The sequence below is a fragment of the Lissotriton helveticus genome, chromosome 6 (genome assembly GCF_964261635.1).
Source record: "Lissotriton helveticus chromosome 6, aLisHel1.1, whole genome shotgun sequence".
Classification (NCBI taxonomy): domain Eukaryota; kingdom Metazoa; phylum Chordata; class Amphibia; order Caudata; family Salamandridae; genus Lissotriton; species Lissotriton helveticus.
In genome coordinates this window covers 995,959,622-995,984,184 of record NC_136067.1, presented here as the reverse complement: position 1 = coordinate 995,984,184, position 24,563 = coordinate 995,959,622, and the positions used below count along the sequence as shown (strand labels likewise).

General features: G+C 45.9%; 1 protein-coding gene across 8 annotated transcripts in view; it reads right to left on the bottom strand.

Annotated features, from left to right (window-relative positions):
- Window positions 1-24,563, bottom strand: part of PDE10A (phosphodiesterase 10A) — a 1,305,213-nt gene that overhangs the window by 206,012 nt on the left and 1,074,638 nt on the right. For all 8 annotated transcript variants that reach the window (XM_078648625.1, XM_078648626.1, XM_078648627.1 and 5 more), the window contains one exon: window positions 15,951-16,062. In XM_078648625.1, coding sequence (XP_078504751.1) covers window positions 15,951-16,062 — 112 coding nt within the window. The remainder of the gene's footprint in view (window positions 1-15,950; window positions 16,063-24,563) is intronic.

Below are 24,563 nucleotides of genomic sequence, written 5' to 3'. Positions count from 1 at the left end.
TTGATCGATGTATATAGTGAAGTTACATCTAATGTTATCAATAAACCGTCAGTATTCCACACAACATTACTCAATTTTCTGATAAAATCAGATGTGTCCTGTACATACGATCTTAGACCTTTTACCCATTCTTGCAAGAAGAAGTCTATATAACGCAAGATCTTTTCAGTCGCGCTGTTTATCGCCGATATAATCGGGCGTCCAGGTAGTGTCTTAGTATCCTTATGTACCTTTGGTATTAGGTCAAATGTCGGAATTACCGGGTGTTCGTTCTTCATGAAATTGTATTCATCATTGGACAAAAGTTTAGCACTCCTCCATGCCATTCATTTCATGTTTTGTTCTTGCCACGCTCCTTTTAAAATAGTTAGATTACTTTTCTTGTAGCACGTGGTGTCCAATAATTGACTCTCTGCTTCAGCAACATACATTTGTCTCGGCCATAAAACAACGTTACCGCCTTTATCGGCCTGGCGGACAATCACATCTCTTTTGGACCCCAATTTTTTTATTAAGTTGTGATAACATTGATTCTTTTTGTCGGCTGCTTTGCGTTTTTTGTTGGTGACAATGTAAAGTTGTTTGAGCTCTTTGATGATAAGTTCATGATACATCTCCAAATTATCATGAACTAACACAGGTTGGAAAGTCGATTTGGGCTTAAACGGAGTGTGACTCATAGCACGGTCCTCACTTGATGTAATCAAAGGCAAGTTACTAGTTATTTCACCTTCTTGTTGTAAGCCCCAGATCTCATCAAATGTGCCACGATCCCCTGCTTCCAACAAAGAGGGACTACTTTGTGTCCCTATTGGTTTTTTTCTTTTTGGTTGCTGGAGAATAAACTTATTGAGTTTCAACTTTCTTATGAACCGATAGGAGTCCATTCTTGCATCAACATAATTGAAATCCGCCGGAGGACAATACGATAATCCTAATCCTAGGATCATTTCTTCATTGGGTGTTAGGGTGAGATTGGTGAGGTTGATCATCGATTTTTTGTTATTGTTTTTTAGTTGTGGGTCGCTTTCCGGTTCGATTTGTTCCAGCGGCCCCTTGCTGCCTGACTTGTGTTGGGCTGCTTTGTACCTGCGGCATTTTCTCCTTGCGTGCCGCTTTTGGTTGGCGCGATGTTGTTTGCCTGTGTCTTCCCTTTCACTCTTGGTCTTAAAGTGTCGCGCCGGTCTTGACACAGGCAGCTCACTTCTTGCGCCAATGACAATTTGCCTGGCCCCACCGTGGAGGGCCCTGCAGCCTCGTTTTCCGCTTCACTGCCCGATGTTAGGCTGGCATCTGTAGAGGATACAGATACGGTTCCATTGTCCACCGCAATCTGTCTAGTTTTCCTTGCCCGGGCTTTCACGTTCTCATACTTTTTTGCATACGTGAAAATTTAAAAGCCTTGCGTTTTATTATTATTTCCTCATCTTTTTTCACCCTCTGTGTCATGTCACTCCTGAATTTGTCTGCTTGTTCACTGGGTTCCAATGCCGCTATTTCTACTTCAAGTTTTTCAATTTCTGCTTGTATTTTCAGGCGGTCGCTTTCTGCATAGCGAACCAGGGTCCCCATTAATTTAGCAGAACACTCCAAGTTGATTTCCGCCCACTCCGTGAGCATTGCGGGATCTGGCGATTCATAACTTGGTGCAAGACTTATTCTGAGACTTCTCGGGACTCTACCGACTTTTAAGTATCTGGATAAGGACTTATTTTCCCACCACTTGGATTGCTCTTTTTTCATGAGCTTCTCTAATTGCTTGAATAGGTCTCTCAATGTGGGATTAGCGCTCAAGTTGACATTAAGTGGCAATTGTCCTTGCGGGTTCGACTCCCCAGCCGGGGCCTTGTCAAACATGTTTTCCGCTGCCTCCTCCCTGTTACGCAACGTATCTGCAGACAATCTTGCTTGAAGCGATACCGCTTCTATTTCACGGGTAATTAATTCCTTCGAAGTTTCACACTAAAACAGACTAAGCACTCGAACCTCGGATCCCCGAGTTGATTCGCGCTTTCGCCGTTTGCACAACTCCCCACTGGAAACTGTGGGTTATCGTCCTACCTTTCACGGATTGTCTTCACTGCCGTCGGATTCTCTCACACTCGACGGACTTGACTCCCGTATGGCAGGTAGGTAATTCAACCAGTATCCAGGGGCTCTTCGCGGTATGCTTCTCGCCCAAGCCGTGTAGAACTGCTTGTTCCGGGTTAGGGAATCAAACTGCTTCCTGCCACCGAGCCAATCCACAGGGGAGGGGTCTGACTTACACCTTGGAAGCTGGTTACAGTGTTTAAGATTCCTTGTACTCCGCTCGATGTAGCAGCCGCCAAATCACTGTCCTCTCTGTGGACAGTTCTCAAAGAAAAGCGAACAAGTCAGACCCAAAGTTTCTGGTGCAATTTTAGTGTTTTATTTCCATAAAACCCAGCAAGTCCGCATCACGTGTTTCGCCTCTGACTCGAGGCTTGATTACATGATACAGTTGCTAAAACATAGACGAGGGTACTTAAGGAGTTCAAAGGAAAGGGGTGGTATTAATTAAATCCCACCTCCCCAGGTTAACCCTTTGCTGTTCACATCCTTATAAAACAAGATGTCTGTCATTTAAAACTGAGTTTGTGGCATAGTGCCATACATTTCGCTCACAAGGATTTTTTGTTCTGTGCAAAAACATACACTGTGCAAATTTCGCAATCTTAAATATATAATCCATATACAATTTGATAATATATACACAAAAAAATATATATATATATACATGCAATACAGAAAAAGATATGTATATAAAATAGAATAAAATTCAATTCATTATTGTTCTATATACTATATATATATATATATATATATATATATATATATATATATATATATATATATATATATATATATATATATATATATATATATATCATCACAAACACAGAGTTGCCCCCTCGGAAAAACCAGCCAAAGGTAGGATTTATTTCGTTTATTCTGGAAGTAGCAGTGCAGCTGGCTTGGCACAATGCAAAATTAGTTCAGAATGCCGACGCGTTTCGTGCTATGAAGCACTTCCTCATGGCAAAAGTCATCTTGTCAGCGCAATCCTTGTTAGTGCATACTAATATAGTTTTAAACCCCGCCCATGTGGGCGTCGGCTCCTCGCAGAGCCGTCTGGTATTTGTAGTAAACACTTCTTTCTCCAGTGAGTTGAATTGCGTTGTCAAAGTATCAGACTCATAAGACGCCCTTGTGGGTATGTAAAGTGTCCAACTCACGCTGCTCTGCTTCTTGGCACTTTCCAAAAACCGAACTCCTTTCCATACTCGATGTTAAATCCAATGAACAACATCAGGGCTGCTTTCAAGCAGCGGGGTTTTTCCACGACCGGACCAGCCGTTAAAAATCATCACAAACACAGAGTTGCCCCCTCGGAAAAACCAGCCAAAGGTAGGATTTATTTCGTTTATTCTGGAAGTAGCAGTGCAGCTGGCTTGGCACAATGCAAAATTAGTTCAGAATGCCGACGCGTTTCGTGCTATGAAGCACTTCCTCATGGCAAAAGTCATCTTGTCAGCGCAATCCTTGTTAGTGCATACTAATATAGTTTTAAACCCCGCCCATGTGGGCGTCGGCTCCTCGCAGAGCCGTCTGGTATTTGTAGTAAACACTTCTTTCTCCAGTGAGTTGAATTGCGTTGTCAAAGTATCAGACTCATAAGACGCCCTTGTGGGTATGTAAAGTGTCCAACTCACGCTGCTCTGCTTCTTGGCACTTTCCAAAAACCGACCTCCTTTCCATACTCGATGTTAAATCCAATGAACAACATCAGGGCTGCTTTCAAGCAGCGGGGTTTTTCCACGACCGGACCAGCTGTTAAAAATCATCACAAACACAGAGTTGCCCCCTCGGAAAAACCAGCCAAAGGTAGGATTTATTTCGTTTATTCTGGAAGTAGCAGTGCAGCTGGCTTGGCACAATGCAAAATTAGTTCAGAATGCCGACGCGTTTCGTGCTATGAAGCACTTCCTCATGGCAAAAGTCATCTTGTCAGCGCAATCCTTGTTAGTGCATACTAATATAGTTTTAAACCCCGCCCATGTGGGCGTCGGCTCCTCGCAGAGCCGTCTGGTATTTGTAGTAAACACTTCTTTCTCCAGTGAGTTGAATTGCGTTGTCAAAGTATCAGACTCATAAGACGCCCTTGTGGGTATGTAAAGTGTCCAACTCACGCTGCTCTGCTTCTTGGCACTTTCCAAAAACCGACCTCCTTTCCATACTCGATGTTAAATCCAATGAACAACATCAGGGCTGCTTTCAAGCAGCGGGGTTTTTCCACGACCGGACCAGCCGTTAAAAATCATCACAAACACAGAGTTGCCCCCTCGGAAAAACCAGCCAAAGGTAGGATTTATTTCGTTTATTCTGGAAGTAGCAGTGCAGCTGGCTTGGCACAATGCAAAATTAGTTCAGAATGCCGACGCGTTTCGTGCTATGAAGCACTTCCTCATGGCAAAAGTCATCTTGTCAGCGCAATCCTTGTTAGTGCATACTAATATAGTTTTAAACCCCGCCCATGTGGGCGTCGGCTCCTCGCAGAGCCGTCTGGTATTTGTAGTAAACACTTCTTTCTCCAGTGAGTTGAATTGCGTTGTCAAAGTATCAGACTCATAAGACGCCCTTGTGGGTATGTAAAGTGTCCAACTCACGCTGCTCTGCTTCTTGGCACTTTCCAAAAACCGACCTCCTTTCCATACTCGATGTTAAATCCAATGAACAACATCAGGGCTGCTTTCAAGCAGCGGGGTTTTTCCACGACCGGACCAGCCGTTAAAAATCATCACAAACACAGAGTTGCCCCCTCGGAAAAACCAGCCAAAGGTAGGATTTATTTCGTTTATTCTGGAAGTAGCAGTGCAGCTGGCTTGGCACAATGCAAAATTAGTTCAGAATGCCGACGCGTTTCGTGCTATGAAGCACTTCCTCATGGCAAAAGTCATCTTGTCAGCGCAATCCTTGTTAGTGCATACTAATATAGTTTTAAACCCCGCCCATGTGGGCGTCGGCTCCTCGCAGAGCCGTCTGGTATTTGTAGTAAACACTTCTTTCTCCAGTGAGTTGAATTGCGTTGTCAAAGTATCAGACTCATAAGACGCCCTTGTGGGTATGTAAAGTGTCCAACTCACGCTGCTCTGCTTCTTGGCACTTTCCAAAAACCGACCTCCTTTCCATACTCGATGTTAAATCCAATGAACAACATCAGGGCTGCTTTCAAGCAGCGGGGTTTTTCCACGACCGGACCAGCCGTTAAAAATCATCACAAACACAGAGTTGCCCCCTCGGAAAAACCAGCCAAAGGTAGGATTTATTTCGTTTATTCTGGAAGTAGCAGTGCAGCTGGCTTGGCACAATGCAAAATTAGTTCAGAATGCCGACGCGTTTCGTGCTATGAAGCACTTCCTCATGGCAAAAGTCATCTTGTCAGCGCAATCCTTGTTAGTGCATACTAATATAGTTTTAAACCCCGCCCATGTGGGCGTCGGCTCCTCGCAGAGCCGTCTGGTATTTGTAGTAAACACTTCTTTCTCCAGTGAGTTGAATTGCGTTGTCAAAGTATCAGACTCATAAGACGCCCTTGTGGGTATGTACAGTGTCCAACTCACGCTGCTCTGCTTCTTGGCACTTTCCAAAAACCGACCTCCTTTCCATACTCGATGTTAAATCCAATGAACAACATCAGGGCTGCTTTCAAGCAGGGGGGTTTTTCCACGACCGGACCAGCCGTTAAAAATCATCACAAACACAGAGTTGCCCCCTCGGAAAAACCAGCCAAAGGTAGGATTTATTTCGTTTATTCTGGAAGTAGCAGTGCAGCTGGCTTGGCACAATGCAAAATTAGTTCAGAATGCCGACGCGTTTCGTGCTATGAAGCACTTCCTCATGGCAAAAGTCATCTTGTCAGCGCAATCCTTGTTAGTGCATACTAATATAGTTTTAAACCCCGCCCATGTGGGCGTCGGCTCCTCGCAGAGCCGTCTGGTATTTGTAGTAAACACTTCTTTCTCCAGTGAGTTGAATTGCGTTGTCAAAGTATCAGACTCATAAGACGCCCTTGTGGGTATGTAAAGTGTCCAACTCACGCTGCTCTGCTTCTTGGCACTTTCCAAAAACCGACCTCCTTTCCATACTCGATGTTAAATCCAATGAACAACATCAGGGCTGCTTTCAAGCAGCGGGGTTTTTCCACGACCGGACCAGCCGTTAAAAATCATCACAAACACAGAGTTGCCCCCTCGGAAAAACCAGCCAAAGGTAGGATTTATTTCGTTTATTCTGGAAGTAGCAGTGCAGCTGGCTTGGCACAATGCAAAATTAGTTCAGAATGCCGACGCGTTTCGTGCTATGAAGCACTTCCTCATGGCAAAAGTCATCTTGTCAGCGCAATCCTTGTTAGTGCATACTAATATAGTTTTAAACCCCGCCCATGTGGGCGTCGGCTCCTCGCAGAGCCGTCTGGTATTTGTAGTAAACACTTCTTTCTCCAGTGAGTTGAATTGCGTTGTCAAAGTATCAGACTCATAAGACGCCCTTGTGGGTATGTAAAGTGTCCAACTCACGCTGCTCTGCTTCTTGGCACTTTCCAAAAACCGACCTCCTTTCCATACTCGATGTTAAATCCAATGAACAACATCAGGGCTGCTTTCAAGCAGCGGGGTTTTTCCACGACCGGACCAGCCGTTAAAAATCATCACAAACACAGAGTTGCCCCCTCGGAAAAACCAGCCAAAGGTAGGATTTATTTCGTTTATTCTGGAAGTAGCAGTGCAGCTGGCTTGGCACAATGCAAAATTAGTTCAGAATGCCGACGCGTTTCGTGCTATGAAGCACTTCCTCATGGCAAAAGTCATCTTGGAAAGTGCCAAGAAGCAGAGCAGCGTGAGTTGGACACTTTACATACCCACAAGGGCGTCTTATGAGTCTGATACTTTGACAACGCAATTCAACTCACTGGAGAAAGAAGTGTTTACTACAAATACCAGACGGCTCTGCGAGGAGCCGACGCCCACATGGGCGGGGTTTAAAACTATATTAGTATGCACTAACAAGGATTGCGCTGACAAGATGACTTTTGCCATGAGGAAGTGCTTCATAGCACGAAACGCGTCGGCATTCTGAACTAATTTTGCATTGTGCCAAGCCAGCTGCACTGCTACTTCCAGAATAAACGAAATAAATCCTACCTTTGGCTGGTTTTTCCGAGGGGGCAACTCTGTGTTTGTGATGATTTTTAACGGCTGGTCCGGTCGTGGAAAAACCCCGCTGCTTGAAAGCAGCCCTGATGTTGTTCATTGGATTTAACATCGAGTATGGAAAGGAGGTCGGTTTTTGGAAAGTGCCAAGAAGCAGAGCAGCGTGAGTTGGACACTTTACATACCCACAAGGGCGTCTTATGAGTCTGATACTTTGACAACGCAATTCAACTCACTGGAGAAAGAAGTGTTTACTACAAATACCAGACGGCTCTGCGAGGAGCCGACGCCCACATGGGCGGGGTTTAAAACTATATTAGTATGCACTAACAAGGATTGCGCTGACAAGATGACTTTTGCCATGAGGAAGTGCTTCATAGCACGAAACGCGTCGGCATTCTGAACTAATTTTGCATTGTGCCAAGCCAGCTGCACTGCTACTTCCAGAATAAACGAAATAAATCCTACCTTTGGCTGGTTTTTCCGAGGGGGCAACTCTGTGTTTGTGATGATTTTTAACGGCTGGTCCGGTCGTGGAAAAACCCCGCTGCTTGAAAGCAGCCCTGATGTTGTTCATTGGATTTAACATCGAGTATGGAAAGGAGGTCGGTTTTTGGAAAGTGCCAAGAAGCAGAGCAGCGTGAGTTGGACACTTTACATACCCACAAGGGCGTCTTATGAGTCTGATACTTTGACAACGCAATTCAACTCACTGGAGAAAGAAGTGTTTACTACAAATACCAGACGGCTCTGCGAGGAGCCGACGCCCACATGGGCGGGGTTTAAAACTATATTAGTATGCACTAACAAGGATTGCGCTGACAAGATGACTTTTGCCATGAGGAAGTGCTTCATAGCACGAAACGCGTCGGCATTCTGAACTAATTTTGCATTGTGCCAAGCCAGCTGCACTGCTACTTCCAGAATAAACGAAATAAATCCTACCTTTGGCTGGTTTTTCCGAGGGGGCAACTCTGTGTTTGTGATGATTTTTAACGGCTGGTCCGGTCGTGGAAAAACCCCGCTGCTTGAAAGCAGCCCTGATGTTGTTCATTGGATTTAACATCGAGTATGGAAAGGAGGTCGGTTTTTGGAAAGTGCCAAGAAGCAGAGCAGCGTGAGTTGGACACTTTACATACCCACAAGGGCGTCTTATGAGTCTGATACTTTGACAACGCAATTCAACTCACTGGAGAAAGAAGTGTTTACTACAAATACCAGACGGCTCTGCGAGGAGCCGACGCCCACATGGGCGGGGTTTAAAACTATATTAGTATGCACTAACAAGGATTGCGCTGACAAGATGACTTTTGCCATGAGGAAGTGCTTCATAGCACGAAACGCGTCGGCATTCTGAACTAATTTTGCATTGTGCCAAGCCAGCTGCACTGCTACTTCCAGAATAAACGAAATAAATCCTACCTTTGGCTGGTTTTTCCGAGGGGGCAACTCTGTGTTTGTGATGATTTTTAACGGCTGGTCCGGTCGTGGAAAAACCCCGCTGCTTGAAAGCAGCCCTGATGTTGTTCATTGGATTTAACATCGAGTATGGAAAGGAGGTCGGTTTTTGGAAAGTGCCAAGAAGCAGAGCAGCGTGAGTTGGACACTTTACATACCCACAAGGGCGTCTTATGAGTCTGATACTTTGACAACGCAATTCAACTCACTGGAGAAAGAAGTGTTTACTACAAATACCAGACGGCTCTGCGAGGAGCCGACGCCCACATGGGCGGGGTTTAAAACTATATTAGTATGCACTAACAAGGATTGCGCTGACAAGATGACTTTTGCCATGAGGAAGTGCTTCATAGCACGAAACGCGTCGGCATTCTGAACTAATTTTGCATTGTGCCAAGCCAGCTGCACTGCTACTTCCAGAATAAACGAAATAAATCCTACCTTTGGCTGGTTTTTCCGAGGGGGCAACTCTGTGTTTGTGATGATTTTTAACGGCTGGTCCGGTCGTGGAAAAACCCCGCTGCTTGAAAGCAGCCCTGATGTTGTTCATTGGATTTAACATCGAGTATGGAAAGGAGGTCGGTTTTTGGAAAGTGCCAAGAAGCAGAGCAGCGTGAGTTGGACACTTTACATACCCACAAGGGCGTCTTATGAGTCTGATACTTTGACAACGCAATTCAACTCACTGGAGAAAGAAGTGTTTACTACAAATACCAGACGGCTCTGCGAGGAGCCGACGCCCACATGGGCGGGGTTTAAAACTATATTAGTATGCACTAACAAGGATTGCGCTGACAAGATGACTTTTGCCATGAGGAAGTGCTTCATAGCACGAAACGCGTCGGCATTCTGAACTAATTTTGCATTGTGCCAAGCCAGCTGCACTGCTACTTCCAGAATAAACGAAATAAATCCTACCTTTGGCTGGTTTTTCCGAGGGGGCAACTCTGTGTTTGTGATGATTTTTAACGGCTGGTCCGGTCGTGGAAAAACCCCGCTGCTTGAAAGCAGCCCTGATGTTGTTCATTGGATTTAACATCGAGTATGGAAAGGAGGTCGGTTTTTGGAAAGTGCCAAGAAGCAGAGCAGCGTGAGTTGGACACTTTACATACCCACAAGGGCGTCTTATGAGTCTGATACTTTGACAACGCAATTCAACTCACTGGAGAAAGAAGTGTTTACTACAAATACCAGACGGCTCTGCGAGGAGCCGACGCCCACATGGGCGGGGTTTAAAACTATATTAGTATGCACTAACAAGGATTGCGCTGACAAGATGACTTTTGCCATGAGGAAGTGCTTCATAGCACGAAACGCGTCGGCATTCTGAACTAATTTTGCATTGTGCCAAGCCAGCTGCACTGCTACTTCCAGAATAAACGAAATAAATCCTACCTTTGGCTGGTTTTTCCGAGGGGGCAACTCTGTGTTTGTGATGATTTTTAACGGCTGGTCCGGTCGTGGAAAAACCCCGCTGCTTGAAAGCAGCCCTGATGTTGTTCATTGGATTTAACATCGAGTATGGAAAGGAGGTCGGTTTTTGGAAAGTGCCAAGAAGCAGAGCAGCGTGAGTTGGACACTTTACATACCCACAAGGGCGTCTTATGAGTCTGATACTTTGACAACGCAATTCAACTCACTGGAGAAAGAAGTGTTTACTACAAATACCAGACGGCTCTGCGAGGAGCCGACGCCCACATGGGCGGGGTTTAAAACTATATTAGTATGCACTAACAAGGATTGCGCTGACAAGATGACTTTTGCCATGAGGAAGTGCTTCATAGCACGAAACGCGTCGGCATTCTGAACTAATTTTGCATTGTGCCAAGCCAGCTGCACTGCTACTTCCAGAATAAACGAAATAAATCCTACCTTTGGCTGGTTTTTCCGAGGGGGCAACTCTGTGTTTGTGATGATTTTTAACGGCTGGTCCGGTCGTGGAAAAACCCCGCTGCTTGAAAGCAGCCCTGATGTTGTTCATTGGATTTAACATCGAGTATGGAAAGGAGGTCGGTTTTTGGAAAGTGCCAAGAAGCAGAGCAGCGTGAGTTGGACACTTTACATACCCACAAGGGCGTCTTATGAGTCTGATACTTTGACAACGCAATTCAACTCACTGGAGAAAGAAGTGTTTACTACAAATACCAGACGGCTCTGCGAGGAGCCGACGCCCACATGGGCGGGGTTTAAAACTATATTAGTATGCACTAACAAGGATTGCGCTGACAAGATGACTTTTGCCATGAGGAAGTGCTTCATAGCACGAAACGCGTCGGCATTCTGAACTAATTTTGCATTGTGCCAAGCCAGCTGCACTGCTACTTCCAGAATAAACGAAATAAATCCTACCTTTGGCTGGTTTTTCCGAGGGGGCAACTCTGTGTTTGTGATGATATATATATATATATATATATATATATATATATATATATATATATATATATATATATAAAACTAGAAACGTGTTGCCCCCCATGCAGATTCATCACACAGGGTGTCACTTCACTGCTCGGGGAGAGAGGAGCAGTATTAGCCGCGAGGCAGAGACAAGTGGTGTCAGCATTCACATCAATTCAGACGGCTACGGCGGAGTGGGGGCCAAGGACCACAATATTGGGACACCGCTCGGTGTTGTGGATTACCTACTTACTCAAGGGGAATCTATGTTGGCCTTCACTTACCAGCATGCAGCAGTCTGGAGTGTCATCGCAGGGTGAAACACAGCTGTGAAGCAGAGGAGGGTTCATGACTAGGCTCCAATGGGAGGGGCTTCAGTAAGATTCAGAACGGCCCCCAGGTGTGAGGTCCTGCCTCTGTAACCGGCACTGAAGAAAGCACACATGCTGAAATGTGTCTGCCCAGAAGTTACATTCAACCACAGATTGTTGCGCTGACAGAACACCCGAAATGAATCCTTTTGTCTCTTCAATGTCGTTTCGGACCCGTTCTTAAGTGAGTGGGACTTTGGACTTTATATATATATATATATATATCTACATACACATATACACACACATATAGATCACCTACTGGAAGTCGACAGTATGTAGTTCTAGTTAGGACCTAGTTTCCATAGGAAGAGCCTTTTTTCATTTGCCAATATCGTTTGCGTTGTTTGATAAATCTTTGCAAATATATTTAAAAACTAATACGCCACTCACGGCAGCTGCTATGTTGAAAGTTTCAGCGTGATTCGTCAAGCGGGGTTTGAGAAAAAGGGGGTGTCCCAAAACGCTTTTTCTCCATGTTTATTTTCTTAGGAATCATTAGACACAGCTACAATCCGAACTGCTAAACGAAGTTACACCAAGTTTAGCAAAAAGGTAGCCCATGGTCCAGAAAGCACTCTTTTTGTTAAATGGTGTAAATCTGTTCAGTAGTTCCTGAGAAATTGAAAGATTTCTCAGATATGCAAATACGGCAGCGGTAGATCTGTGAACCCTTCTGATCTCTTGCCAGAGATCTGATAAAAAATATTGGGGCGGAATTTAAGGTGGATCCGCGAATCCACCATTTTTTTTTTTTAAACAAAGCGCTGGCTGCTGTGCTTTGTTTACTTCAGGCCCCCAGTTGGACAGGGTCCGGTGGGCAATTCCAAATAAAAATACGGCGGCCCGTGTGGGCCCCTGCAGCCATGGTGACCGCCAACTCCTGGGTCTACATTCTATTGTAATGCGTGGGGGGGAGCTCCAGCCCCCCCCCACGCATCCCTGGGGACCGCCACCTCCCCGGGGCTAAGTTTTGAAATGCAGGAGGGGGAGGGGGACGTGGCCCCGCCGCAGGCCAGGGACTGTGCCTCCTCCTCGGGGCTATACAGAAAAAAATGCGTGGGGGGGGGGGCTCCGGCCCCCCAAGCAGTCCCAGGGACCACTACCTCCCTGGGGCATGTATATGAAAATGCTCGGGGGGGTACGAGCCCCCACCCCACTGTCCCAGGGACCACCTCCTCCCCAGGGCTATTTTAAAAACGGGAGGGGGGGTTCATGGCCCACTTCCCCTCTGGGCCGGCTCCAGAAAAGTCCCAGGGTTCCCTCCCCGGGACAATGCAGTGCTCCGGTTTTAACGCTCTTGCTTGTTCAAAGTGGAGCATTTTTCTTTTTCCATCCGGAGCAGCTCCTTGGTGGTAAAAAGCAATGCTGGCTCCTGCAGGAGTGGGGAGATGGCTGGGACCGTGGTTTCTTCAGGCACCCCGCAGTCCCCAAGTAGATTGCCATGTACGGGCGGATGGGGTTCCCTGGGCTGAAAAAGGTCTGGGAAGGAGGCGCTCGCCCCCCCCTTTAAAAGAAAAAACAAAACAAAAAAGAAATGTCCGGGCCCAGGGAAAGGGCTCCCCAGGGCAAAAATTGGCCTGGAAAGGGGCGGAGCGCACGCACCCCTCCCTTAAAATAAAATAAATGGCCCCGAGGGATGGGGTCTCCAGGGCCGAAAATGGCCGGAGAGGGGGGCCTGGTGTCCCCCCTACCCTTTAAAAATGTGTTTATAAACAAAGTCATAGCCCTGGGGGATGGGGTACTCTGGGCCTAAATCATCCCCAAAAATGGGGGCAGCGCGGGCCCCCCTCCCTTTTAATTTTAATACAAAAAATAAAAAATGAGTCAGAGACCAGGGGATGGTGTCCACAGGGCCCAGAGGGTCAAGGGAAGGGGGTGGGAGGGCATACAGCCTGCCTTCCTAAAACAAAAACGAAGAGGGCAACTCCCAGAGGCACGTCCCTTTTCTCCTCTACTCTGCAAACACCTCCTTGAGCGCTTTTGGTTGGGGGATGAAATACCCTCGCTGGTGAGAGTCCATGGGAGCCAACTAGCCGACCGGTTACCTCCAGTGAGCCGCAAAAAGTGGGATTGCTGAGAGGTGATCAGAGGCCATGCCCCTTTTTCCATTAATCTTCAAACTTGTCTCTCAGTGCACTGCTGGTGGGGCGATGAGGTCCCCTTGCGTCCTGAGGGGGTCAGGACTAGAGTGGACTTCATCCCCCAAGCAGCAGCGGCCAGGAGGCGTGTTTGCAGAGTGGTGGAGAAATGGTGCATGGCCTCTGACCACCTCTCAGCAATCCCGATGTGTGGGGCTTACTGGAGTTAACAGGCGGGCTAGTTGACCCCCAAGGACCCTCAGCTGCCTAGGGAACTTCATCCCTCAACCAAGAGGGTGCAAGGAGGTGCGTTAGCAGAGTGGTGGAGAAAGGGGGTGTGGCCTATCAGAACGCAGCAATCATGCTGTATGGGACTTACTGGAGGTAATAGGAGGGGTAGTTGGTCCCCAAGGACGTCTTTAGGGGCCAACTACCCCTCCTGTTACCTCCAGTAAGCCCCACACAGCAGGATTGCTGAGAAGTTGTCAGAGGCCACGCCCCATTTCTCCACCACTCTGTAAATGTGCCTCCCGGTGCACTACTAGTTGATGGATAAAGTCCCAACAACAAGTATAATTTCCCTATATATAATTTTCAAAGGGTAGTATATTCACAAATTGACAAGTCCCAAAGACCAGTGGTATTGTCTAAAAAGTAAAATGTATTAAATTTTCTGATGTAATACATACATATAGATAACACAAAGTGAAATTATCATAAAGGTCATGAAGGTGTACATCATTAATTATGGAGCCACATAATCACAATAGGTAGACCAATAAATAGTGTATAAGTACAAACTTCAAAACAGATTGTACGGACAGCCCTATCCGTTGCCGTGACTCATTCGTCAGAAGAAGGAGGAGCTGAGTATTTCGAACTCCCCTCGTGTGATTTAGCAACTCCTCATTCTAGGCTGCATCTGTTGCCGGATGGTCCCATTGGCATTTAGTCTCCCCCATGTTGTAGCTGTACTGCGCTATTTGAATGTTCGCTATTGAGGCTTTTCTATATTGGTATCGTATTCCGCAGACCACTTTCCATTTTTTGTTCTTCGATGACAAGGCAGTTAGCATCCTGTTTAGGGGGGAGAGAAGAGCCACCGACATTGACCTGTTACAGCTATAATACTCTGTCACCAGATGACATCTCTTTTACCCAACCTATGTAATATGTATATTTATTGAGCCCCTTTTACTGTACATTGAGGAACAGTAATTGTATCCAGAATGGCTGCTGGCCACCACCCTACATATGTTCACAGCGCCCTGATGAAGGATTTGGCCTAAAATCTCTCACCTCCGAAATGCCTGTCGGCGTATTTCCGGTGTTGTTTGTGAATATTTGTATTGTATATTTTTGAGCGCGATATCATTGTCTCTTGTTTTGTGATTTCTTTGTATATACCTGATTTATTGCATGTTTGTGATCTGTTTTGAAGTTTGTAATTATACTCTATGTATTGATCTACTTATTGTGATTATGGGGTTCCATAATTATTGATGTACACCGTCATGATAATTTGACTTCCTTATGTGTTATCTATATTTATGTTGTACATTACATCAGAAAATGTAATGAATTTTACCTTTGAAACAATACCACTGGTGTTTGGGACATGTAGATTTGTGGATATGCTACCCATTGAAAATTATATATAGGGAAATTATACTTATTGACAACTATATTCCCCTGTTCTCCCTATTTAACTGTCACAGGGGCCCTTATCTGTACTTTGTAAAGTCCCCTTGGCTCCAGAGGGACCTTGGGGGCCAAGAAGCCCTCCTGGTTACTCCTGTAAGTCCAAAGCGGCGGAATTCTAGAGAGCTGGTTGGAGGCCCAGCTCCCTTTCTCCACCACTCTGCAAATGGGATTGCTAGTTAAAAAACCTTAGAATTTCACTTAAAAAACCAAAGGTTACAGGGATGTTATGGGTAACAAATAGAATTAAAAAAACTTCAGAAATTCAATTTAAAAAACCCCCAAAGGTTACAGGGACGTTATAGTTAGGCTGACATTTCACTCGTACAAAACTAGAGAAATTCATCTGTTAGAGCTACCTGAGTTAACTATAACTTGTGCCCCCGCAATGCACTGCTTTTGACCTCACATATTACATCACTCATGTGGTGAGTGACATCACTGATGACATCTCCCCAGTGTCAGTCTAACTATAACATCACTGTAACCTTTGGGCTTTTTAGTGTGTGTGTGTGTGTGTGTGTGTGAATATATGTTTATGTTTAAAAAGTACAAGATAGGATCACGTCCTTATATTTACCCATAATTTCCATAGTTATCCAATAATTTAATGAAGACTTGAAGAAAAACGAGAACGGTTTCTACACCAACATCCCTGTGCAAACTTTTGTTTCATACATGCGAAGAAATGAATTTGCAGGGAGCATACATACCTCAGACCAGAACTCTGCATAAATATCGTTCGCTGTCAGTTTGGTCACTGGCCACAGCTTCGTGACTGAGCATAGATCACAGGCTGTCATCAGCAAACCGATCAATCTTTCCCTAAACGAAAACAAAATCGCACTGTCAATACACCATTTGTAATAGTAACTAAAGCGTGTTTTTAAGTTCCTTACACGCATCAATGTTATTTACATGATTTATAATGTAACACCCTTATCAACTAGACTGGTAGAAACTGACACTTAATATGATCAACTATTAAGGACAAATGTTCCTAGATTCATTATTTTTTCAACAATATATTTTCCTATTATTATTTAAAGATAAAAAAAACTGTCAAAAATAAATTGACACTTCTTTCACAACATTCCCAGCCTTAATTCCTCCCACCCTCACTTACCCAACAACCCAAAAATCCTTTGCAGAATACATATAGCCAAGACCCCGTACAAATACGTATCTCTAGCCTAAGAGACACATTTCCTTCCCCCATCCCGAGACAGCGCGTGTGCGTGCTTGTCCTTCCTCGCTGCCTCACCTTCTCAAGTGTGCTTATGCCTTCATGTCCCCCTTCACCTTTATCCCAGTCGCTCTGCAGGATACCCTTAGTTGCCGATTTCTGACCCCCCCAACAAATCTTCTCACATTTGTGCGGTTAACTTCTGTCCTTATACAACTCTTGATGTGTATGCATCTGTTCACTCCCGGTCACCTAGGTTTGCAGCTAGGTTCGATTTTGCTGCCCCATCTCTTGACTAAGTCTCTTTTTGCCACTATGCACCCAACATTCACTAGGATCTTTTCATATCTGTTCATATCCGCGGGATCCAAGACCCTCAATATTGCAAGCTTGGGCAGCAGTTCAACGTTTTGCCCAATCACTGCCCCCAGTGCGTCAACAACTTTCTCCCAAAAAGGCACACACTTGGGCAGCTTCACAATGTACGGTAGAAGAACCCTTAGATCCTGCATTTCAGGAGGCATTTTGTGTCCTCCGTCTGACCCATTTTATACAGCAAGGTTCTCATATAGTATGTTCTATGCAGGATTTTCAGCTGAATTAGCCAATAAGATGCCTTAATCGCCACCTTGGAAAGGATGCCCAGTGCTGTAGCCAAGTAGTCCTCTTCCAACATTCTCAAGCTCTGCTCCCAGCGTTCCTGCAGTATCCCTAGTGTCCCAGCGTGTTTCTCATATGTGTCCCATATGTCAACAAGATTGCCTTTGTGTGGACAATCCAGCAACCTCAGTTCCAATAGGGACTCCTGGGTCTCCTCCCCCTGGATATGTGCTTCTGCAACGCATGTCTAAGCTGCCTAAACTTGAACCATTGTGTCATGGACATTTGATATTCCCTCCGCAGGTGCTCGAATGGGACTATCCCATTCACATTCCACACTTCATCCAGCACGGAGAGCCCCATATCATCCCACCTCTGGAATCCCTATAGTGTGCCTGCAAGCCCCAGCCTGGCTCAATCCCGCAGCGGTGTCTTAAGGGTCAGCCTCTTATTCCATTTCAATTCCCTATTCAGCCATCTCCACATATGGACCACCGTCAACGTTGCTGGCTGTACCTTGGGAAACAGTCTTCCCCCCCATATAAACCTTGCAGATAGCTGTTGTTGCCCATACCCAGTCTGTCCACATTTATAATAATAATAATAATAATCGATATTTGTAAAGCTCAAACATATCACCCCTAAAGGTTTCAAGATGCTGGGGGCCGTCGGGGAGATTAAGTGAGCTATTGCCCAGAGCCACATGAGGCTGAGCTGCTCCCGGTACCGGGGATCGAACCATGAGCCCCACACTCCGGACTCAGACGCTCTGGCCGCCCTCCACATGTCTGTCTATGTGGAAGGCTGGGTCATCCTACTCCACGTACACCCAGTCATTAACCACACTAACCTTGGGTGTCTCATAGTACTTCCTAACGTAAAAGTTACTTACCTTTGGTAAAGTAATATCTGGTAAAGACACAGCCTAGCTGCAGATTTATTCACTTTTGAATTCTCCCGAAGCGCCAGTCTGGATCCGAAAATTTTTCAGCAGTACTGCTGCGCCCCTGGGACGGCGTCATACGGCTCCGCAATGACATCAACTCCGGTCATTACGTCAGTGAAGCCATTTAAGTTCCCTCCAGTGCGCAGACAGCAGTTTCTTCTGTGAAACACTCTGCGCCAGAAGGCGGAGCTACTATAGAAACTGGTTGTGGAAAAAAGGCGCCAAAAAGATCCAAAAATCTTTGAAACTTCAATAAAGAAGAAACAACAAATAGTATATTAATACCCAACATGGATTTTAAAGAAAAATCCCAAAAGAATCAACAAAGCATAGGGTTACGTGAAACCCTGCACCCTGGTGAACCACCACCAAGGAAGGGAAGAAAACCTTATACTCTATAGACCAGTGGTTCCCAAACTGTGCGCCGCGGCACCCCGGTGTGCCGTTAAGAGTCACCAGGGGCGCCGTGCACAATGTGGGAAGATGGCCTGCGCTGAGGAAGCTTCTAATCATGTAGTATTGTAATGGTGAGAAGGTGCGCCATTAACAAGTGATGCGCCTTTAGACGCCCTACCGCTACACCTGTCAGCGGTCAGCTTTAAGGCAGCAAGACAGTGAATGGTATTCAAATGACACACAGCTGCGGCGCACCACACAGGGGAGTTTCAAATGCCACCTGAGTAATCTGAAATCTTGGTTTGGCCCAGGAGCGCACGGCCGCCATACGCGCTTCTGACACACTTTCAGGTAGCCTCCGCTTACGCACAGCAGCCTGTCGAGCGTTATTGCAGCCCGTGTTCTGCTGCGCAGCTCTTTTGAGGATCCTTCACAATTTATACAGGTTGGTTTCACACGGACTAAAATACTTCTTGCTTACTGCAAAAAAGGGGAACATGACAAGCTCGTGACCAGCCAAGCCCCTGTAATTATGCTGGCTGCTGTTCCTGCACTTTGTTCGTGTCCGTGCCAGAAATTACCAGACAGAATTTCCAGTGGGCAAACTCGCTGCTGTGTTCGATAAAGGCTACAATTGGAGCCTGGATTCGTTTCCCGGACCCAGTCTGACCCTCAGCCAAGGCCAGGCACAAAGCATATCAAAATTATTAGTGTAATAATAATAACCCTTTTCCTTCCAGCCTCAGTGAAAGCAGTTCCCCCTTATTTCCTCCGTATATTTCAGGAGTTTGCCACTGAAGTAATTTTATGGTCGGACTTGCTAGAAATAAACACACCTTCCCTTTCTAAGAAACAGCACCTCCTCCCAGCTGCCTCGTGTGACCCTCATTCCTTTCCAGAAGGGAAGACTTGTTCTGCCTCTAACGTCCCCCAATCCAGATCTTGGAAAAGTTGCATTTTCCGCATGAGTTGGCTCGTATTGTACGGCCCCTCTATCCCTGATGTCAGGGATCAAGATGGCAGTTGCACCAGAAAAAACTTAGGGGTCTACGCTAGAAATCCTCTAGTGATTTCTTAGAGTTATCCCAATGTCTCGTAGAGTACACAGGAAAAAACAGATTATACTAACAGACCATATCACCAAAATGTGAAACACCTGTGATTGTCAGTCAACCGCAGTGAGGATTCCCATCAATGTCTTGTGTTGATCAATATTCTCATCTGGTAATCCTACCAGGGTATTGTGTCTCTTGATCAATGAGACAACCAGCATACCCCATTGGTCGGCTTGGGGTAACAACCCGCAATCACTCAGTTCTACCACATGGTGTTGATATGATGGGAAAGTGCAGTGCAAAAAAACATATAAGTGGTGATTAAAAAAGGATAGGGAACTTAACAAAAACTATTTAATGGACATAAGCCCCTTCCTGTTTAAAAACAAGAACAGTGCATCACAATGATCGCAGTGTAAACAAATAGCTGCGAGATGGCCAACATGTTTCAGCCTATAATGGAAAATGACCAAGGCTTTCTTCAGGGCCTCTGTTCTACATTCATGCTACTGCCTATGAGTGACTTAATGTGTGAAAAAATAATTCAAAAAAACACACTAGTGAAACATCAGTAGTAAAGGATATATTGTTCCTTCCACTGTCTGAAATCCTCTTCGGCACCTGGTGTCTTAATAGCATCTGTTGAAGACAAACATTTAGGTGAGCCCCACTAAGCTACAAGTCTGTTAGTTTCACACTTAGTTTACAATTATTTCTAAATTAATTACTCACCCAGAATGTCCGGGGAATGGACCTCACCTCTTCCTGGACCTAGCTCAGGACATGTGAGACCCCGCTCTGCAAGGATAAAATCAACCTCGTCTTTAGCAAGGGCAGAGAGAGTTATCTCATATCTGCTCTGTCCATACATTAATCCCGGGGTTCCATATTGCTATACGTGCAGAGTAGCCTAGCATACAAAAACAGGCTCCAAACTAGAGACCTCGCATCCACTCTAATATTACCTGCAACATTTTAGTTTCATCATTTGTTAAAATTAAGCGTAGTACAAAATAAATTCCCCATATATCCCTCACGAGGGAGTTTTGCAAAAGGAGAGGGGAGAGGGGAAAAGAGAGCCCCAGTTAGTGATGTCTGCCTTGTCTTCTTTCCTACAGAGGCTGCAAATCAAGAAAGGAAAGGCAAGAACAAATAGTACCAAAAGGCCCAATATGACTGTGTGCCTACCTGTCCGTCGTTGTCTCGGTCAGTGACTGAGTCAGGGGGAGGCACTGGACACTTGTCAATGCTGCTATTTTAATGGTAGTTTACTATCTCGAACAACCAATCAGTACGTTATAAAGGATGGGGACTGTAGAATACTATTTTCTGGGCAATTCCCATGCAACTAAGGCTGGCGTTTAGTTATGCGTGTATCAAGAGGGAGAGAGAGGACCAGAAAGCTAGTCCTTATCCCCCGAATTATATGTCAATAAATCAAAAATGGACTAGCTAAATAATCAAAAGAAAATAAATTATTTTAATTTATCAAGGACTCAAGTATGCTTTGTCAATGGTTTGAGGCACCTGGTAGGTGTGCTCATAAAGCCCTCACCCACCAACCTAGTTGGTGGCATGCTTCATCATCGGGCCCACCCAGTGACACCTAGCGTGTCCCGGGTGTGCTTCGACGCCTGAAGACAGCGGAGCAGGTATGTCGCTGTGTGTGCGGTGAAGACTGTTATGGATTGTGAATTTAAAACGGCTTGGCGGGGATCCCAGTGCCCAAGGGCAAGTACACTTTATTAGCTGGGTCACCGTCAGCGGTTAAAAAATAAGGCTTATCGGATGGTGGAGGCGAGTTACGACCTCTCACATCCTGGGGTGTGTCAACATGTTTCAGCCAGTGCCTTATTACTATGCTGGCTTTCTTCAGGACGGGTAAAAAAGTGTGTGCAATTAAAATTAGTGGGTGTATATCCAGACTATGTGTATACACGCCCTAAAGTGTTTTTCTATGTGTGAGTGGGGAATTCCCAACTCGAGAAAACACCTGTACATTAAACATATAGGACAGAGACAAAACATACAGGGGAGAAGGTTAGAGTCACTCGGCTGTATATATATGAATACAGTTGGTTGCCGGCTCTATAGCGGTGTAAGTGATGGCTATGAGCGGCTAAGGTGTAATGGCACTGGTGGTACCATTAGGGTGGGGTTCGCACTGGATTACGGTAGTGGGGTGGCTAAAACACGAATTGTACAGATTGGTGCACAGTGGTACATGAGAAAAAACATAAGAACTCAATCTTACGCTGGTTTGTCAAAAGTGCTACTTCATGGTTTAGAGAAGTGGCATGGGTTGACCCTGTTGAGTAAAAACATAGGTTTTGCCACAATTTTTGGGAGAGAGAGAGAGACCTGTAGGGGAGAAAAACGCTTACCAGAGATGAAGAACTGTCTTGGTACTCACTGAGTTCTTGGTCAGAGCCTGCCGTGGACCTGTACTGCCTCCTTCGCTGCACCGGTAGCGAGTGGCCATGGGAGTTGGCTTTTTATACTCCAGGTTGATTGTTTGATTACTGCCACCTGTGTTTCTCGAGAAAGGGTGAAAAGACTCGAGGTTCCGAGTTAGAGCGCTCGCAAGCGCTAGTCATGGTCGGGGTGGCGGTCTGCGCATGCGCGTCGAGGTGTATTGTTATCGCGCATGCGCATTATGGAGTTCGTTCTGCGCATGTGCAGGAGTGAGAGGGCCGGTACTACTCGCTCGCGCATGCGCAGTTAAGGCGGTGCGAGTGAGGACCAGTATGTGTTATAACCAAATAACGTGGGGCAATAGGAGGATGCTAATAACACATGTACGCCTCATTACAACTAGGCAATGGTTTTTAGGGTGCGTATTTTCATGGCGACCGGGCAATGGTCTGAGAGTGGTTGGCACTGCTGATCAGGGGGTGGGTGGTCGGATTTGGGTTTTTTTTTTATTCCTTTAAAAGTTCTGATCATGTATGGGACAACGAGTTCCACGGGATGGCATCGTTGAGCCCGTTGGTAGCTGTTGACAAGCGGTATACCCATCTTTGTTCTTTGCCCAGGAGTCTTTTGTCATTATCAATGGCACTTTCCGGGATCTGCTCGATTATTGTCCAGTTGAAGTCATTCGGAGTGTGACCTTGGGTAATGAAATGGTTAGTAAGCTTGCTGACATTTTTCTTGCATCGGATCGTGCTTCGGTGTTCAGTGATCCTAGTCTTGACCTTTCGGGTGGTCATCCCCACATAACGGAGGCCACACGTGCAGGTCAGGAGGTACACCACGTTGCGTGAGTTGCAGTTGGTGTGACTTTGTTGTGTCCACGTTTTGTTCGGTTCCAGATGGAGCGTCTTGGTATGTGTGGTCAGGTGACACACACTGCAGTCGTTGCAGGGGTAGTGGCCAACCACTTTTGGAAGGCCCCAGGCATTCAAGATGGTATTGGCTGGTTGCTTGTATGGTAGTCTGGGTCTGGTGCTCACCAGCTGGTCCTTGAGGTTTTTGTTCCTCTTGTAAGCGAATCTGGGTGGTTCCCAGTCCCTCTGTCCAGAGTTGATAATTCTCCAATGTTTTTTTATGATTTTGGTCACTTCATTGGAGGCCGTGTTATATGTGGTGACGCAAGTGATGGGTTGATCTTGGTCAGTTTTCACGTGATCCTCCAGCAGGGCATCCCGGTTTTGGTTTCTCGCCCTTTTCTGGGTTTTGTGAATGATGGTTTTGGGGTATCCGCGGTTCTCGAGTTTGATAGCTAATTCGGCAGATTGTGCTTTGTAGTCGTGTACATTGGTGCAGTTTCTGCGGATGCGGAGAAACTGTCCGAATGGGAGATTTTCTCTCAGGGGCCGGGGGTGAAAGCTGTTGTAGTGCAATAAAGAGTTCCTGGCCGTGGGTTTGTAGTAAGTCGTTGTGGTTATGGTTCCATCTTTTGCCCTGATGTCTAGGTCCAGGAAGGGCAATGCTTCGTTGCTGGCGGTGCTGGTGAACTTCAGGTATTGGTCCCTGGTGTTAAGCCAAGTCATGAAGTTGTCCAGGTCTCTCTGAGTGCCTTGCCAAATGACCAGGATATCGTCAATGTACCTGTGCCATTTCAGGATATGGTGACTGAAGGGGTTACTGGTTGTGGCAACGTGGGAGCACTCGAAGTGGTGTACATAAAGTCCTGCTACACTTGGAGCAAAGACACTGCCCATGGATGTGCCATTCGTTTGCAGGTAGAAGTCGCCTTCATATTCGAAGAAGTTTTGCTTGAGGGCCAGGGTGGCACATGCTAGTATGAAGTCCCTGGGGGTGTGGTAGGGCCAAGGGGATGCCATTAGGACATCATGGAGGACCTTCAGGGTGGCATCCTGAGGCAGGCTAGTATATAGGCTCTCCACGTCTAGTCCCACTAGGAGTTGGGTGTCGGGGTTGAAGTCCATCTTGTCAATGACCTGTAACAGGTGTTTGGTGTCTTTTATATATGTTGGGGTTCGTTGCACCAGGGGGTTGAGGAAGAAGTCGCAATAGCGTGACAGCGGTTCCAGGAGGGAATTGATGCCTGACACGATTGGTCTTCCCGGAGGTGGTAGTTGACCCTTATGTACCTTGGGTACTGTATAAAAGTAGGGTGTCTTCGTGTGTTCGGGGCATAGGTATTCGTATAAATGTCTGCTCTAATTAGGTGGCACTCCCCTCCGAGGCGGAGGTTTTATCCAACATAATTACCTACGATGACCACATAACGTCTATGACTTATTGCAACTCTTTTTATCATGGTCGTATATCTATTGAACTACACGCACCCAGTGTGCGACGTCATTCGGTAGTTCTTCTAATACTCTCTCGCGAGACTACGCGAGTGGGAGATACCGGAACCAAAATTTACAGATAGAGTTTATCGAGGTCTGAATCTGTCATTTTTTCAATATCAGACCCATGGGATAACTAAACGCCAGCCTTAGTTGCATGGGAATTGCCCAGAAAATAGTATTCTACAGTCCCCATCCTTTATAACGTACTGATTGGTTGGTCGAGATAGTAAACTACCATTGAAAAAGCAGCATTGACAAGTGTCCAGTGCCTCCCCCTGACTCAGTCACTGACCGAGACAACGACGTACAGGTAGGCACACAGTCATATTGGGCCTTTTGGTACTATTTGTTCTTGCCTTTCCTTTCTTGATTTGCAG